At 37.9% G+C, this 19,844-nt stretch overlaps 1 protein-coding gene across 1 annotated transcript; it reads right to left on the bottom strand.

Annotated features, from left to right (window-relative positions):
- Nucleotides 1–15,665: 15,665 nt before the first annotated feature.
- On the bottom strand, nucleotides 15,666–18,759 carry tpbg1b (trophoblast glycoprotein 1b). Its single transcript, XM_082186773.1, has 2 exons — nucleotides 17,865–18,759; nucleotides 15,666–17,008 (listed from the first exon to the last, which is right to left on the bottom strand). The coding sequence occupies exons 1-2, from the start codon at nucleotides 18,128–18,130 to the stop codon at nucleotides 16,159–16,161; spliced, it is 1,116 nt and encodes a 371-aa protein (XP_082042899.1). The 5' UTR covers nucleotides 18,131–18,759; the 3' UTR covers nucleotides 15,666–16,158.
- Between the last annotated feature and the right edge of the window lie 1,085 nt (nucleotides 18,760–19,844).

The following is a 19,844-nucleotide window of genomic DNA, read 5'->3' as shown; positions in this document are numbered from 1 at the left end:
ATCTTGGAGTTCTTTTAAGCCAGTGCATTCAAAATGTCATTCAAATTAGTTACAAGTGTCAGCTATTAAATGTCACAAACAGAAAATGAGTGGTTTAGTTTCAAACATGGGGAGTTAAAATGTTACAATTCACCCTAAAGTCTGGGTTACTTGTAACACCATGGGGGGATATGTAACATTATGAAAAAAAAAAAAAAAGGATCTTGAAAGCTGTTTATTTAACAAAGGCAGATGTGTTGAGGCAAGTTGGAGCTAAACTCTACTGGACAGTGACCCTCCAGAACTGAGTTTGGACACCCCTGACCTAGGCATACTGAAGTTCAAAGATAACATATAATAACATAGATAACATTCTGTACTGTAGTGTCAATGTGTCATGCAAAAAAAAAAAAAAAAAAAAAAAAAGGGATTCATTCAAACTACCTCACATAGTCAGATCTATATAGTCTATAGTTTCAATTAAACTTTAATCAAACTATCATAATAGTGTCATTTTAATTACCTCATCTGTCGACATGATGCCGGTGAATTGCAGACCTGGTGCAAACATATCCACATCAGTACAATCAGATGTTTTCTTAACTTTTATTTTCTCACCGCTGTCATTTTGGTTGTGTGTTTATTTGTTACTGAGAGGAAAGCATGCAGCACATATTCACATATTCATCTAAACATCACTCTCAGCACTGTGGACGACGTCAGGATGTTCGTTAATCGCTGCAAAGGTATTTCTAACTTCTGTTTATTTCTAAGCGAAGAGCGAAAAAGAAATTTGCTGTGAGTATATCGGGCCTTGAATCATGTTCAGTCTCTTGTTACGTGTACACAAGTGCGAGCATGAGCAGCAAGTTGCTGGATGCAGTTCACTTCTCTTCAGAAGCCATGCCGTGTGGAGTTTGTTTATGATGGATGGATGCACTTTTTTAAGCTTCAAACTGATGGTTACAATCTACTGCCATTATAAAGCTCGGAAGCGTCAGGGCATTTATTAATATAACTCTGATTGGATTCGTCTGGAAGAAGAATGTTATATACAGGATGGCTTGAGGGTGAGTAAATCATGGGGTAATTTTCATTTTAAAGTGAACTGATCCTTTAATCTCCTGATCAAAACACATGTGGAGAAGACGCAGAAACAAGTGATCTCATATGTAATCGTATGCATATGTAAAATAACGTGATCATCATCATTAAACAGCATGTAAATCAAAACTGCCTAATGTAACCCATATTCAAGTGTTGAGAAAAAAAAGAATGCATGAAGCTAGAATAAAACAGTTTTTTTTATTTTATTTTTTTTATTAGAGGGTCTGTTCTTTCTTTTGATATATTGCATGTTAAGATATTCATACAACAAAATATTCTGGGGGCCATGACATTTTTGTAAAAAAAAACAAAAAAAACGCTGGCAGGGAAAGAGTTAAAAACCAAGAACTTTTTTACTCTTACTCACGTAAAATTGAAAAGGAGTACTTGTACTTTTATTACATGCAACCCTGTAAAGAAAAGCGGTTTGGCGAATGGATGGATATTTTATTAGGGTATCTTTTACTCAAGTTATTGATTTGTGTACTTTGTCCACAACTGATATTTGCACTCGATATGGCTTGGTTCCCTCCTTCACTGTGTGTCTAAAGGATTAAAAAATAAAATAAAATGTGTCTGATGATCGGTTAGAAAAGTAATGTCACCCCTCTTCTCAAGTCAATACCTGTCAAGTATTACAAACTGCAGGACGATGAGCATTCTAAAGTTTAACACTTAATGGTTACACGTTTGTTCAAATCAGTAGGTAAAAATTAGCAATTTTAATAGTGATGCTTTCTGTCATATAAAAAATGATGTCTAGTAGATAAGTATCTAAAGCTTATTAAAATGCTCATTACACAATAGCAACTTTGCTGTTATTTCTGCATTTTGATACTCATACTTTTATAATATATTAAGTCTGTGATGATGCACTGGTATGCTGTTACAATTTATTGATATTACTGAATCTGTCATGTTTCTCATTGACAGGAGGAAACACTAAGATCAAAATCCGAGTCCGCCATGAGTCAGCAGTGGGCCAGATGGTGTCTTCCCTTTGGAAGTATCTGCCCTCTGACCTCTAGAACGTTCTCCACATACCAGCCAATCACACACAGCCATCCCTGGCTTGGCACTTAAAACCCCCCTCCTGCTCAGGCATCTGGTCATCTTGAATAATGTACGTAATAACAATAACTTGAGTCATAATGGGCTTAATGCTCAGCGGGAACAAAAGGTCAGATTAACTAAAGAAGATACGCCCACCTCTCATCATGCTCTTCCGTCAAAAATCATTACCAATTGCTTTCCATTTGACTAGCACTCCCTGTACAACGGAAGTAATGTTGTTCCAGAAAATCTTTAATAACACGGTTTGTTAGGAAATGGTCTCCTGTGTTCTCTTAAATGGTCAAGTGAGACCTAATTAAACAAGGTTAGTAAATTGGATTCGAGAATGGCTTGAGCCATTAATCGGTTTTGCAGATTAGTTTTGCAGTTTTGCTAGTAGATCTACATCATTTACACTATTAAATATGAAAATATGGTTTTATTATTATCAATGGACATTCAAAAAAAGCCATGTTTTCTGATAAAACAACATTGTATGTAAACATCATATAAATTGCTAAAATTGAACTGTATTATAGATGTTTCGCCAGTGAGTTTTTTTTTTTTTTTTTTTTGGGAGGGCTCATTATCATATAGAGTCATCAGTCACATGACTTTTATAGCTCAAGAGACTGGCTCAAGTCAGTTCATGGCGGCTAAATATATATATTGTAACAATCCTGAGCCCAAACACCCTACATGTGTATCCTCGCTCATGAATCCTCAGGAAGCTTATGGAACAAAAATAATGTCAAATGTTTTTGAAATAAAAAGCCTGTTGAATTGCACAACTTGAAAAAAAAAAAAAGGCATTGCATTAACCATGCTTGCATTTAATGCATTGTATTTTTAGGGCTTGCATTTCTATGGGCTGAAATTCAACATGGTTGAATATTTAAGCTGTGAATATTTCAATTAAAAACATTTCAAACACATTTTCATTATTAAAAATTCAATAATCCATATTCACCTTTCATATTTCACTTCCAAAATATTCAAACTGTTTAAAAATACAACCAATAATATTCAACAGGCATTTTATTTCGATTTGCAAATTCGCTTCCACAAATTCAGTGGTTCAAATTCGACAGTAAATTCAACATTGACGTCCAGGAAAAGCAGTAGATTACCGAGCATACTCTCCATCTGCTGTTCAGGTGGTGCACCATCAGATGGTGCAAAAGCGCTTGTTGTTGACGAAGACATTCATTCATAAAATGAAAATGATTATCTGTGTCAGTATATGCGGAAAAGATGTTTCATTCAATAACTTCATTGTTACTTTCCCTGTGTAGCCTACATGTCATCAGCTTTCTCTACCATGAACAGGATTATAATCGGTTTCCCTCAATACCTCATACTCAAGGATTCCCCTTCCGTCGGGACAAAACGCTTAACGTAGCTTTATGGACTAATACAGTGATATAAAAGACCAAACTCGCACCTTATTGGGGAAGTAGGCTGTAGGCTATTATATAGGCTACAGGCAAGAAGATAGACTCAGAATATGAACTTAACGCGCAAAGTTTCATGCTGAGTGTTTCGTGATATACTGGCATAAAATCAACACTTGATCAATTAATACTATTCTATTCTATTCGATTTCTCTCTCTCTCTCTCTCTCTCTCTCTCTCTCTCTCTCTCTCTCTCTCTCTCTCTCTCTCTCTCTCTATATATATATATGCACTTGCATATTGTTTTCCTATTGTTAGTTTAACTGGTAGCCTTGAGTGAATTAACTTGTCTAAGAAAATGATTCATAAAACGTATAAATATCTGTTAGCCTATGTTTACTTTCGTCACTGACACAGACGAAAATGAAAAGACTAAGTTCAGCTTTAGGAGGGGAAGAAATAGGCCAGGATAAGAAGACTGAGAGAAAAAGAAATATGAAGATGAGGAGAGAGCAGGTTGACAAATAATCTAATGGCAAGGTTTTAAAGATAGTCTATTTCTTATAATTTTTTGGCCTTCAAAAGTCCTAAATTGCACATATGTAGGTCAGAGAAATCCAATTTTTTTCGTTTAAAAACGGAGACCTTTTGCTACGTTTGCACCTCCCGTCCACACTAAAACGGCAAAAACGGAGACCCAAAACAGAGAAGTTTAGAAACGCTGCAGACCCGTTTTTCGTTTTGAATCTCCGGAGGGCGTTTTAGTGTGGACGGGTCAAAACGGAGGACTTTAGAAACGATGATGTAGAGGCTCACGCTCGGCTCTATGATTGGGTATCATCAGTCATGGCGTATAGCTTTGCTAGCAGCTGTTGTGCGTTTTAGTTTAGAAACGGAGAATTAAAACGAATACGATCTCCGTCCACACCAACGTTTTAGCCATAATTGATCTCCGTCCACATTAAAACGACTGAAAACGCGGATCACGTGACCATTCACCAACACTGGGCATGCGCGTGCCGGTGTAAACACAACTTCATTGATAAAATTATCCCACCATGCGCTGGTTCTTCCCGGGTTAACCCAAAACCGACGCTCCATGTACGGTCGATACCGCCGCTGCACACGGGAACTGTCACAGATCGCTCGAATAATAGCTTGCCTCCAGCACATGCAGGCAGTTATAGCATTGTAAAATGCAGAATTTACTTGCACAACAGCTGCTAGCAAAGATATACGCCATGACTGATGACACCCAATCATAGAGCCGAGCGTGAGCCTCTAGTACGTCATCGTTTCTAAAGTCCTCCGTTTTGACCCGTCCAGACTAAAACGCCCTCCGGAGATTCAAAACGAAAAACGGGTCGGCAGCGTTTCTAAACTTCTCCGTTTTGGGTCGCCGTTTTTGCCGTTTTAGTGTGGACGGGAGGTGCAAACGTAGCAAAAGGTCTCCGTTTTTAAACGAAAACGCAGTAGTGTGGACGGGGCCTAAATGTAAAATTGGCTTGACATTGGACATTCGCACATTTAGGGACCGTCTCTAAAGTTGCATACAACATTGGCATACACGTTTCTAACTTCAATAGCAAACTTTAATTTATTAGAATAAATATCAAAAATCCAAAGGGTGCGCAGTATGCCTGACACTACATGAACACTTTACAGTTGGTTTTATGACTGTAAGTCGTTCTATTCAAATGCTATCGGAGTTAGAAACGTGTATACCAAAGTCGTATACACTTTAGAGACGGTCCCTAAATGTGCGAATGTCCAACATCAAGCCAACTTTATGCCAGTCTATCACTGGGAAACGCTCAGCATTAAGCTTTTCGCGTTATTCTGAGTCCATCTGCTTGCCTGAGAGTTTGGTCTTATATCACTGTAGTCCATTAAGCTACGTTAAGCGTTTTATATGTCCAGCAGGGGAATCCTGAAGTATTGAGGGAAACCCAATAGCCTGCATGCAGCACATCCACAATATAAAGTTAAGGCAACTTAACAACCAAGAGATATGTCAACCTCAAAAATGTAACATTGGATCTGTATATCCGCATCGGGGAATAACATTATAATCTCGTTCACGGTAGAGAAAGATGCATGTAGGCTACACAGGAAAAGTAACCAGACACTGAATTTAACATAAAACAGCGTCGTAATAATCACAAATACACTACTTACATTGCTGTAAATGAGTTTTATGAATGAATGACTTGCTCTAATTTTGCTGGTCTTCGTCAACAACACGCACTTTTGCACCCCCTGCTGGTGAGGTCGACTAACAGCAGATGGAGAGTATGCTCGGTAATCTACTGCTTTTCCTGCAGTTCCTGGATGTCTATGTTGAATTTACTGTCGAATTTGAACCACTGAATTTGTGGAAGCGAATTTGCAAATCGAAATAAAATGGACCGAAAATTGCCTGTTGAATATTATAGGTTGTATTTTTAAACAGTTTGAATATTTTGGAAGTGAAATATGAATGGTGAATATGGATTATTGCATTTTTAATAATGAAAAGGTGTTTGAATTGTGTTTAATTGAAATATTCACAGCTTAAATATTCAACCATGTTGAATTTCAGCCCATAAAAATGCAAGCCCTAAAAATACAATGCATTAAAATGCAAGCATGGTTAATGCAATGCCTATTTTTTTTCAAGTAGTGCAATTCAACAGGCTTTTTATTTAAAAAACATTTGACATTATTTTACTTCCATACTCAATCCTCATTCCTCGCCTCTTCATGGTGCAATTAGAGAATTGAGATGTCCTTCAAGATGTCTGAGTTCGATCGGTTTCTGGGTCATGGGCTTGAGGACGTAGGAGCGAGGAGGAAACAAGGAAGCATTAATTTGAGTGTTGAGAAGCACCTATTGTAAACTCAAAGAGTTTCTATGACTAAGTTTGTTTCAGTCAATGGGTATATGATCAATAAGACATGTATGTTTTTCTATTGTTTTAACTCATCAAAATAATATAACCAATTTCAACAATTTTTTAGGTTATACAATATTCAACTATGCAAGATTTTGAAAAGTTGAAATGGGCTTCTACAGCCAATTTGATTATAAAGCAACTGAACTTAAGTTTTAAAGAAATAGTTCACTTAAAAATGAAAATTCTGTCATAATTTACTCACCCTCAAATTGTTTCAAACCTCTATGAATTTCTTTCTTCTGTTGAACACAAAGGAAGATATTTTAAAGAATGTTGGTAACCAGAGAGTTGAATCCCATTGACTTCTATAGTAGAAAAAAAAAAAAAATACTATGGAAGTCAATGGGATCCATCAATTGTTTGGTTACCGACATTCTTCAAAATAGCTATCTTCTTTTGTGTTCAGCATGAAAGAAATTCATACAGGTTTGAAACAACTTGAGGGTGAGTAAATGATAACAGAATTTTCATTTTTAACTGAACTATTCCTTTAAGTTGAATTAGGGGGAAAAATGGTGTAATATTTCTGAATTTGATTTATCAATGCGTTGCGAGTGCAGTGCGCTTGCAGAGAGAGCTCCGCCCACACTCTCTTTTGATTGGCTGTGAATTTTGATTTATTTTGTGACTTCTTATAGTCCTGCCGGGACAAATTACTTGTCGCTGAAATCTTGTTGGATTGCCTCTGGTTGGGATACAGTTTTCGAGCCACTGTGTTCGAGGACATTTCAACACTCACACTTGTAAGTTAAATCCTAAACTTAAATCCTAACTGACCATGCAAACGTAGCCCTGTACATCAGAACTCTTTGAAATTTATACTTAATTATTTCTCCATGGATGCACACTTAGGATAGTTCTGTAAAGATAAGTTGTAACATGATTGTAAATAAATGTGATTTTGACTCACATACAAAATATACAATAGTCGAAAGATTCAGTGCTGTGACACTGTGGACACTGCTTTATATCCTGACATGGTGTTTTTAGTATTTATCATCAACTGATACTCACATATAAGCTGTATTCACATCCACGCAATGTCATAAGCCCACCAATGGCATTTTTCTCCCAGAGAACTAAACAACGAGAAGTTTTCCAAGTCCTTCTGGTGGGACACACCAACAGACAGGGAGGCAACACAAGAAACAAACCCACATAACAGCACCCACAGCTGGGCAGAGGGTAGGGAAAACCCAGAGGGATGATATAATTTCTGACTTTACTGCATTAAGGGAATGCAGTGTGGATGCATTCAGAGATCAAAGAGCTTTTGATGTTTGATGGCTCTTTTGTTGTTTGGGATGTCAGAGATATTATCCTATTGTTGAACGCAAGGTCACTGGGTTCAACATGCATTTGCTTTTAATTTAAAACCCAGTCCTTCATTATGCCTCTTTGTTTGTGTGAGGGGCCATGAAGAAGCCAGGCTTGTGTCGTTGAGGGTTTTGCAAACCTGTCATGGTTATTTATGCTTGCAAGCAATACTCATGATTTAGTGGCTTATTGTCTACCAGTTAAATCAACACAATAATCACAATAGAAACTAAATTATATTTAGTATAACAATGAAAAATAAAATAAAGGCCCCATGAAATCAGTTGTTGAGTTTTAGGTAACACTTTAGAATTATGGTCCGTCATTAATAAGTAACTATGCAGGAAGTAATGCAGGACTAATGAGTAGTACTACTTTAATTATTATAGAAACAAGATAATATAGAAACAAGAAAGACGCAGTGTCTCATTCCCTGTTCACAGGGAACAAAGTTTACCGTCGTAACCTGAGACGTTCCCTTTCGAAAGGGAACTCACACTGCGTCGATGGCGCTTTGGGGAACGATATACCAACGCCACCATGCTGAGGGGAGTGCATGCCAAAATATGGCTGTGACAAATAATGTCAGAAATAGCAGTTTCACTGAGATGCCAAACACTCCCCCTTCGGGTCACATACAAGGCTGTTAGTGACAGTATTCCCTACGGCCACTGCCCAAGAGTAGAACTCAGCATAGTGCTTTCCAACCCTTGCAAACGAGGGGAGTAACTCTACTCGATCCTGAATCTACACAGTGGGGGACTAAAAGGGACCCTAATAAGGGGACCGCCTCCAGCTCTAGGGCTGATCTTACAGGGAGGCCTCGTGAGAGTCCTTCGACCTTCCGACCAGACTTAGGGAGTTAAGTATTCATACAGAGTGATCCTCAGATAGATTCTGAAACACTATGCTCAACCTGATAAGTATTGACCAGGTTCTGGGCTAGAATCAGGGAGGCTCCATGGGGGCCTGCAACGTGATACTTAATGCCTTTGCAATGCTAAGCATCCAACTCGTTGGGGAGCCGCCTTCAAGGAGGCCTGTAAAGGCCTAACTACTTGATAGCGGGACTGTTAGTCAAGTCAAGTCAAGTCACCTTCATTTATATAGCGCTTTTAACAATATGGATTGTTTCAAAGCAGCTTTACAGTGATAATAGGAAATTACTGTAACAGATTGTTTAGACTTTACAACAGCTCTAGGATAAAGTTATTGTCCAGCTAAAGTTAGTTTTGATTAATTGATTCACTTCCGTTGCGAAGATCATTAGTTATTAACTTAGGGGCCGCTAACACAACACCGTTCTAACAGGAAAACCCTTAACGCGCTCCGGCCGCCCATCCGCACAAAACAGTGCCTGGTGTCTCAAGAACGCACTCCCTGAAACAGGTTTGAAGGTGCAAATGACTATCCGTTATCGCTGCGCAAACCTCAAAAACGCAAACCCGCAAAACGCAGATGTCGCACATGCGCATTAGGTGTTCAGTCCAAAGGTATACGCGTTTGAATATATATGTACGCAGGCGTATAGTCCTTCTTTACAAATAAACCCTAATAAACTACTTGTCTGGCCTTAAGAATGTATAATACAGAGTATTAAAGAATTTTTTTGTCGCGTCTGCGTAGCCACGTGAACCGGAATCATCCCGACAACATTTTATCTGTACTGAGGTGAAGGGAAGGGAAGGAGGCCTTCACAGGGGAGGGACTGGTTGACACTTCAGGACTGCGTTGTCATCGTGTCCAGGTGCAGGTCCTTGATGTAATCCTTTAAATCCTTTAAATTCCTTTAAATGTAAATCTAAATGTCTGTTTGCTTTGGGATCATCTATTATACTGTACTCATACACGTATACCAAATTCACTTTATATTTCTTCTTCCAGAAAAACTTGGCAAAAATGTTGATGACTCATCCTGACCTGCACTAAATTTGTGCTCTGAGAATGACCCCCCGAAACACCAACTGGAACTGGTTAGAAAATAGCAAACCTGGGCTGCATCGCATACTTCCTTACTATATAGGGAACAGAAAAACTAAAAACTAAATATGTCCGAATTCACAGTACTCATAAAAGAGTAGGCAAAAAGTACACATGATAAGGGCAACATGGTAAATGTAGTACATCCAGATTACATTCATAGTAGGCCTACATACATTCAAACTATATAGAACATACTTTTTTAGGGTGAATAATTACCTATTAAAAATAAGTACCTACTCACAAAAGTGTGAGACACAACCAACTAACTGTTCGTGTGCAATAATTATGGCCTATTGGCTTTAAAAAAAAAAAAATCATTAGTATGTCCAACTTTAACTTTTGTTTCAATAGGAATAAAAAAAAAGGAAAAATATCTGCTTTAAATTTGTGTTGATTTTGCTTATTTTTAAGAAAACAAATCTTTGTAGCCTAAGTACACTATTTTCACTGTAGTACAATCAAAGATTATTGTATTACAGTACTGATAATCTTTATTGTAACAAAAAAGAACACATATAGGCTTAATTTATGCCAGAAATTAATATTTTTTCTTTTGATGTTGGGGTGAAACATGACCTGATCATGTTCTTCATGAGATTCACCCAATGGACCATGAAATTGTCTCTGCGTCATAGAGAGTTCTGAAAGCCTGCTATGGCTACTTCATGCTAGTGAGCAATAATCATGATTTATTGGCCTTTATTAAACCCTCTGTCTTTCAGCACAGCACAATACTCAATATAGAACGCTGCAATAATACCTTCAACTTTATTTGCTCAGATTATATGATTATACATGAAAAGGCCACATGAGGAAAAGCACAATTGGTATGTAGCATATAGCGACACATCCATCATTGTGTATGTGCTTGGCTGGGAGTGTGTGTTTGTGTAAGCAGGTGCATACTGGTGTGTGTATGAGTGTGAGTTGATTCTTACCCCTAATTGAAAGTGATAAATGGAGCAGACACTGCATTGGCTGTACCTCCAGCTATAACAACCCCCCGTTATTAAAGCTCTCAAAATACAATCGTTTGCCAAACTCAGCCAACAGTTGGACAATGGGGCACCACCACTGGGAGTAGGACCTTGTCATTGGGTTGGTTGGACAACTGGACTAACCAAACAGATAAACCTGAATAAACAGCACAAGCTGACAATTAGTGCTGTGGGAGAGAATTAGATGCTGTATGTGGGTCTTTGTATGCATGTGTGAGAGGCAAAAGGCCAAATCTATGATCTGTTCAACTAACTTAGCATGTACATAAACATCCATCCAAAAGAGAAGAGTACATCATGCAATCTTGCTGAAACCACAAGGAAATCACTTGATTTACAACATCTTAGCATGCAAAGTCTCACTAAAGATATAAAATGAACTAGACTTTGACATTTATGCGTTTCCCTGCGCAAAACTCACTTTAACGTAATGCATTGTTGTTGTGTGTGGTCGCCAGGGCTTTGCTATGTGGTTGTTAAAGTGTTTTTAGGTGACATGCCTTTGTGAAAAGAAGTGCACTTAATTGTATTGAATGTGCTCTTACTTTTTAAATATAATATTTATGAAACAAAATGCCACTTATACTTTAAGAGACTTCACTTTCATGACCGTTTCTTAACACACGTACAGAACATTAAAGCATATTTTAGTTTACCAAAAATGCTTGTCAGTACATTCTGCAGTAAGGTATAACCATATTTCAAAGACAATTGATGTGATTATGAAATTATATATAGGCCTGGTTTCACAGACAGGGCTTAGATTAAGCCAGAATTAGACCTTAGTTTATTTAGACATTTAAGTAGCTTTTATAGATGTGCCTTAAAAAACATTACTGGTGTTCATCTTGAGACAAAACAATGGCACTGACTTATTTTAAGATATGTCAGTGCAAGTTTCTTTCTGTTAAACCAGCTCAAACATGCATTTTAGTCTGGGACTAGGCTTAAGCCTTGTCTGTGAAACTGGGGGAATAAGATATACTTCTTAAATTTAATATCAATTTAAACTGTAATGCTTTTCTTTTTATTGCAATTAACATGCAATTAAGTGTCTGAAAACATTGCATTCAGTTTGCACTTTGAAGTATATCTCTATAAAGTATTTATATAAAGTATCATATGTCTGTAGTAAATACTCTTTTTAAAAGTATGCTTAAGTGTACTTAATTTCTCAAGGGTGCTTACTAGCCCACTCCAATTTTCCCCCATCTATATTCTTCTCTCTACATGTAACTTGAAACCTTCAGTAGAAGTCTATGGGATTTCTTCTTAAGTTTTACCATCCATCAGGCAAAAAAAAATCCTGCAGGAAGAGATATGAACTGGTGTTTAATATAGTTAGGGTTATTATTCAATCCCTCACTGTAAATTTGTCATAGCAAAGACCACTAAACATGTATCTAAGGGTGATAAAACGGGTCATATACAGTATCTTAATGAAAATAAAAGATATGGAAAGAGAAAAGAAGAGTAACAAAGAGATGTTTACTAAAGAACTGAAAATGAAAGGACAAGCTGGAGGCGGGAATTGAGGTTAAGAAAGAAAGCTGAGGAGAAAAATGCCTCTGTAGACAGTCAGCTGCCACTAAATCGCTGTTGTCATGTTGATGACTGTTGTGGGTTTGCCTTTAATGTATTCAATCCCTAGACGTGAGATTCATTTCATGAACCCATATATCAATCCACTAAATGTCTCTTAATGGTGCCAGGATGTTTCTAAACCAAAGAGCATTAGAGTCTGCAAATACATGACTAATTGCAAAAGAGCAGCATTTCTCTGTAACATCCTGAGGGCACTTTCCTGTTTAATAGCAAAAACCACAGTGTAGGGCCATAGAGAAAGAATAAAACGATGAAAATAAAACAAGTGTGTCTCATGAACAGCACAGCGGTCACATGAACTTGGATGTCTTTGTTCTTGTTCTTAAAAGGCTAGTTTGCTTGAAAGTCAGACGCAAACAAGATGAAATTTAGAGCCGTGGGATATTTTGTCTTGCCTACAGGCTTACCATGAGGCCGAGAGAAGATTACATTAATCTTCACTACTGTTCTTTGGCACAGCGGTGTCCAGCTAGATGATGCCAGGTAAATAGCAATGTTCGTGGGTCGGAGCCTTAGGACAACCATAAATTCATAACTAATTGGCTAAATTTCTTCTTTGTTTTTAACAAGCCCACCACGGTCTTCTGAACAGGGAGCTGTTGGAGGTTAAAGGTACTTTGTAAACTCTTCAGTTCTGCTCTCATGCTGCATTTACTATCAGCAATACTAACATCATGTCATGACCAGCCACGATAACATTAAGCAGTAGCAATAAAAATACTTCAATGTAGGGGACATCACACAGAAAGGTTAAATCGCTGTACAGTTTTTACTTGACTGGATGTAGATCACGTGAGCATTTTCTACACTCTCATTGGTCAATGTTTAGTTTGCATAACATTTAACTCACCAAGTCACTTCGAATTGCCAACTCACATTAAACATGAGACTTTTGGTCGCTTTGTTTTGCTCCAGATCGCTGCCAATGTGAATGACCTTTAATAGTTTTGACCAACTATTCTGATTTACATTTGGTAGAAGGCTGACGTAATCAAAACTTTCATTAAAATATTTTTAAATGTTTTAAATTAGACACAGAGCCTTTCTCTGAACCATAGATGATTTTCAATGAGGCATTACATGCAACTTTATACTGTAGCCAATTATCATACATATGCTGAACTCATGTGTTTCCAATAACGTGTTGCATGTGGAGATTTGCAGCCGTAAAAATGTGACTAAGTCTGCTCATAGTTATTATCAGTTATGAAACACCTCGGATGCCCTGCAAGCTCTTGGTAAAAGGCCATTTGTTATGAGGGAGAATAATATTACAGCATCAACATAACAACGCGTAACGCACATAACGTATTTTCACTTCATTCTGCAATATGCAATTTCATTTGGATTGATTTGAAGGATAATACAATGAGAAACTCAAAATGAGGGGAACAACTTAATTTGTTAGATACTGTGTAAATATGTCCATTGAAAGGAGGAGAGTTTGTGAATAATTCCTGTTGTAAATCCTGTTATCAAGGAACTAAAGGAATTCTAATTAAAAAAGTTACCGCTTTCTGATCAACAAGACGCAAGTTGGAGAATAATTTTAATTTAAAATGTAAAAACCTTTATTTTTTTGAGCATGCAAAATAAACTCTACCCTGAAGAAAGACCATTTCTTTGTCCACATCCACAGAAGAGTTGTTTTTGCACTTGATACCTGATAAATTCATGAGTAAACATTTTGCTTTTGGCATCCCATTTAAACGGTTTTCCTTACCTCTTTATAGAAAGGGTCATTTGAATATAATGAATAATACATGAGTACAAAGCTATGAAAGCACAATGGAAGAAGGCCCGATTTCTGAGAAGTTTCATATCATAATTTGTCAAGCAAAGATATGATGTTTTTACCATAGATAATGGTTCTCAATCGAAAACACTGTGGCCAACTGGGTGAATCTCACAAAGGAATATATATTACATACATATATACACATACACACACACACATATATATATATATATATGCGTTTGCACTGATTTTCATTTCATTTTGCACTGTGAGATTACGACAGTTAATAAAATACTACAATAATTCCATCCAAAACAAATACTACCATGACTTACTACACTCACACACTCACACACTCTCTCACACTCTCTCACACACACACTTATTTATGTTGTACTTAATTGTCATAAAAATGTCACAATGTAAAAAATTTTTTTTTAAATAAGTCTTTGTTCATTGTTAAAATACTGTTGAAATGTACGGTAAAAAAACGGTAACTGTGGTTGCCAGTTTCTTACCGTAAATATTTCTACAGTATTTTTATACGGTAAAGTACTGGCAACCACAGCTGCCAGTTTTTTTACTGTAAATATTAGTTCAATGATGTAAAACATAAAAATTGCTACAGTATTTTTTACGGTAAGGTATGGTAAATGCAACGGTAAAGTTTTTTTTTACAGTGTACTTCCAAAATCCGTACATTTAACAGCATTTTACCTGTGAGTGCTATTACAGTTTTTCACTGTATATAGTAAGGGTACATACTGTTAAGCAATTACAGTTTTACAGTTTTTTACCGTTAAAATTACAAACAATTTTTACAGTGTTTATGCAAAAAAAACAAGAGTTTTGCATAAGAAATTTCTTGTCTTTGTGAGATTCACTCAGAGACTAAATAGTCTTTTGACAAACATATGCTGCATAAAACCATGTTATCCAGACACAAGGGCAGGACACTGGCACAACACATCAAGGATATTTCTTTTCAGTCTTATACATTTGGAAACAATACTCAAAAAATAGAGCAGGAGACCCTTCAGCACAACGGCCCCAGCTTCATCTGTATCTTATCACCGTAACAGTCCCTTAAACAGAAAAAGCTGGGGAACATATGAGGAACTGAGCCAGACTGAGTCTTCAAAGAGCGAACAGGCTTCATGGAGGAGGGGTCTCGCTTAGCGGCCCTCATAAGGGCTGGTTCTCATCATTCTGACAATAAAAATGAGTGGAATAAAAAACAAAGCAAAACGTTTCTTTTGAAAAAAAAAAAAAAGCAGCCGGAGATTTTTGCAAACTGGCTCTCTTTCTTCAAAAGATCCTCCTTCTAGAGCTTAGAAGAGGTTATCCTCCTGCTGGAATGCTTTTGGAGAGAAAATCTGGCACATTCTTCGCAGACTCCCTGTGGATAGAGGGACAGAAAAGACCATAGAAGGTTGCTAATACTGTTGCTCAGGGTCCGACACTAGAATGGCGTACACTTCCATAAAAACAGGGCTGCGCAAGCATGCAATAAAACAGTCCTCAAAACTCCAAAACAGCACTGCATTTATCTCTCTCTCTCTGTGTGTGTATATATATATATATATATATATATATATATACATACACATAAAGAGTTGTCCCTTTTTGAAGCTGGTCAGCCCCTTAAATCCAATAAAAAAGGCACTTGAGCACAATGGAGGTGGGCAATATTCCAGTACAGGACAATGGAGATTGGGGTGGGTGTTAGTTGGTTGTTGGTTGTCAGAGTTACTTTATGGCTTCTGCCCCTTTATTGGGCTAATCCTCAAACATCCCATGATGATTGAGAAGCAAAAGCCAACTCTGCAAATGCGATTGAGAAGCAAAGGCCAATTCTGTGCAGACTTGAGAGGGAGGTGTGCTTGTTATAAAGGCTTTGACAAGACAGGCATTACATGCTTTTCACAAGAAAATGTGCCTACTTAAATGTCTACATGTTCGCGACACATACGAGCATTTTCCAAGTATAAATGCAATAGAAAACAAGTTCATTAAAGGAGCTTGGTTTTGGAAGAGTTCATGTCCAATCACACATCAGCTGTTGTAGAAAATTGTGACAATCTGGGATCTGAATCGATCTCATATCGGTAGTGATACCCTTCCCAGACTTCCCGGCATGCGTCACGCATGTCGTTGATGCGCTTCTTAATACCTTTACGGTTCAGGTAGAGCACAAAGAGAAACATTAGACCAACAAATCCCAGCACGAGACCCAAGAACACGTAGGAGGTCTGCAGTGCTAGGTTGTCGCCCTCTCCAACCTTATGGCAACCCAATTCCAGTTCACCCACAGTCAATAGCGATGTGTTCTGCAATGCGACGGGGAACGCACAAGTCAGGTGCTCAACGTCTTCTACACGCACTCGTGAGCCGTTCAGCCAGGCGGCAAAAGGCTCGATGTCACATGTGCAGGTGTAAGGATTCTCCGCCAAGTGGAGCCTAACCAAACGCAACTGATCCATCTCCTTTAAAGCCTCTTCACGCAAAGTCCTGAGGGCATTATGGGTGAGATCGAGCTCCTGGAGATGATCCAGTCCTGTGAATGTGCCGTTATGTATGGACACTATAGAGTTGTTGGAAAGCTGAAGGCGCTGCAGGCCTACAAGATGGCAAAAGATGCCAGGGGGCAAGTAGACAAGACCATTACTGGACAGGTCCAGCCCCAGCAGGTCACTCAAAGTACTCCAGCGAAGAGAGGTGGCCAAATCGATGACGGACGAGTGGTTGTAGAGAGCCCGACTGAGGTTGAGCTCCCTCAGCATACGGCTCTGGACAGTGAACGCCTCAGGATGGATGATGGCCAGCTGGTTGTTGCTGAGGTCCAGCGATCTGAGGCTACGCAGACTAGTAAATGTGTGAGACTTCACCTCAGAGATCCTGGACAGAGAAAAATGAACAATTTTACTCTACACTCTTGAAAATAAAAGTTCCAAAAGAAGGTTTATGCAGTGATGCCTTTGAAGAAGCATGTTAGGTTCCCCAAAGAACCTTTCAGTGATTTTTTTCTTTTCTTTGTGTGAATAAAATTTTAATAATCTGAACTTAATAATCTAGACTTTTTCCTCTATAAAGAACCTTTTGTGTATGTTAAAGGTTCCTCATAGGTCCATGATTGTCAAGGCCAATAATTTGTTTTAATCCATGTCAGTTTAGGCTATTTTCATGGCAAGAACGTCAACACTACTTTTTAATGAAAATGCATATAAATTGATAAGCATATTTAAAAGGAGATAACACCAACAAGAGATAAAAAGGTTTTTTTTTTTTTTTTTTACACAATTAAACTCTCTTTCGGGGAACTTTCTGAATAAAACAATGTTATGATGATGGAGTGTTCACATCTGGTCCTGTGGTCACATCCTTGACTAACAAGATCCTATACTTCATTTCTTCATTAAACTGTTTTACTAGTTCAAACATTCTTCAGCACAATATACAGAATTTGGTTCATTTAAAAATAAATCACAAGCTAAAATTATCTGAGGGTCAATAAAACCTGTACACACATTAAACATCTTAGAGCTTCTATTTGAGCTTTCTCTTTTAAAAGTACGATTGTAAGCACAGTTTCAACCAAAAAGCTTTACGGAAACATTTAACTTAGATTTAGTCTTTAAAATAAGACATTAAAATGACAGAAAGCTTCTTACACAGTTTGAAGGAGATCCTCTAGTAACAGTGGTTAACATAATGGCATTTTTAAGGTCAAGATGAATTAGATCATTGACTTTACCTGTTGTTAGACAGTGATAAATTTGTCACGTTGTCCAGTCCCTGGAAAGATTCGGGTCCGATCTGAATGATGTGGTTTCCGATGATGAAGAGGTTTCTGGTGTAGCTCGGTATGCCGGTCGGTATGTCCCGCAGATCTTTAGAAACGCATTTGACCGTGAGCGCGGCTTCTGAACACTCGCAGCCGGCTGGACACACCGATGCGCCCGCAGAGAGCGCAGCGCACAGCAGCCCGAAAACAAGTGCGCACCGTCCAAGGGCAAACATGGTGAAATATCAGCAAAACCTCATCAATCTCACTAGAGAAATGCCCTCATTTAGCGTGTGTGCGCGTCTAGGAATCCTCTTCTCCAAAGTCGCTCTCCAAGTCCCGCGTGCTCTTAACTTCACTCAGTTGTGTGTGTGCAGCCTCCCTGCGTGCTCGACTTCTTTGCATTAGAGAAACTCATGTATGAATGAGAGGCAGACACTTTATTTCCATGAGAAAAAGAGGTTCACTGTGTGGGGCGTTTGATCCGCTTCTCTCACACAATGGGACTGAATCACTACTGCTCTCAACAATCAGCAGGGAGGAGCTTTGGACTCACACCTCTCCCCCTCCGCTTCACCATATAGACCGATACTAGGATCACTCACATCTCACACTCATCACAGTGATTGATAGGCCTAATTAATAGTGATTAAAGCTCATCAAAAGATTACGACAATATAAGATCTCTCAGTTTAGTCGATCTTTCACTTCAGTACTAGGCAATAGCTCAATGTCTCCAATTTGCTAGTGCCAATACACACTTAAAACTGTTCAAAAGTTCCTTGTTGGTTCTGCAAAGGCTATTGTGGCTGCATGTTCTTGACAAAGTTATAAATGCTACACCAGAGCAGTGGTTCTCAATTGGGGGGTGCATGGGCAAACTTTCAAAAGGGGCATTTACCCATAATATACCAACCAAAAGTGATGTCCGGAGGGGCCGTTTCACCTATAAGATCGATTAATCCCCCTCTCTCTCTCTCTCTCTCTCTCTCTCTCTCTCTATATATATATATATATCTATATCTGTCTATATATTTTTTTTTTCTTAATGAGGGAAGAACAAAACCCCAAACCTGGTTATATTTATCTGACAAAATTTTGGGGCAAAAAACAAAAACAAAAAAAAACTTCTAACTTAAGAAAGTTGTATATCCAAAGCAACAAATTCAGCATATTTTGCAAGACCAAGAAAAAACGGTTGTATATGCGTTTTGATTTCTTTAACCCTAAAAAAATCTTGAAATTAATATGATTCATTATTTGAATATATGACAGGCTTTGTTCCTTTTATTATTACAGCTTATGCAGGGGCCTCTGAATACTGACTGGATGAAAAGCACTGTCCAGCTTCTTCAGTGTTATTGGCTTCAGGTTTTCTGAAGATTAATCTAGTTCAATGTTTTTGCATGGTTAAGTTGGGAACATTGATGTGATATCCCACTCTACAGGACTCCTCATCCTTTGAACTCGGCGGGGGTCTGTTGAAGTGCAGGGGGACAATAAGCTATGAATTCAACACATTGTTCTTTTGCCTGCTGAGTCAGTCATTTGTTCTCTAGCACAATTAACTGTTTCCAGGGGAACAGTGCAAAGGAGCACACAAAAAATAACATTTGAAACATTCTGAAAATGCAGGCATTTATCTTAAGTCATGCTATATATATCCTGAGTCAAAACCGTTTTGTCCACTTTTTTTGAATTCTATATTTTTTTATCAAATAGAACTCATAGTCTCTAAATTGTTATTGAATAAGGCAGTGCTTGTTGTAAAATATAATGCACACCTGCAGTTGTTGTTCAGAAACCATGAACAGTGTAATGAACTACAATACTAAGAAGAACTGTTTAAGCTTATTGTTTATTAATTATGTCTTTCATCATGCTGCTATTGAAACAGTTTTATAGAGACAAATGCTGCTTTGGACTTAGAAAGATGAAAAAAACAAAACA

This window comes from Leuciscus leuciscus (assembly GCF_965113295.1).
Source record: "Leuciscus leuciscus genome assembly, chromosome: 12".
Lineage (NCBI taxonomy): Eukaryota > Metazoa > Chordata > Actinopteri > Cypriniformes > Leuciscidae > Leuciscus > Leuciscus leuciscus.
Note: the sequence above shows the minus strand (reverse complement) of the source record. Positions and strands in the feature narration are given on the sequence as shown.

Coding starts and splice junctions, on each gene's coding strand:
- tpbg1b (XM_082186773.1), bottom strand. CDS start 18,130: ATGTTTGCCCTTGGACGGTGCGCACTTGTTTTCGGGCTGCTGTGCGCT. Junction 17,009..17,864: donor TTATCACTGTCTAACAACAG/GTAAAGTCAATG, acceptor TTCTCTGTCCAG/GATCTCTGAGGTGAAGTCTC.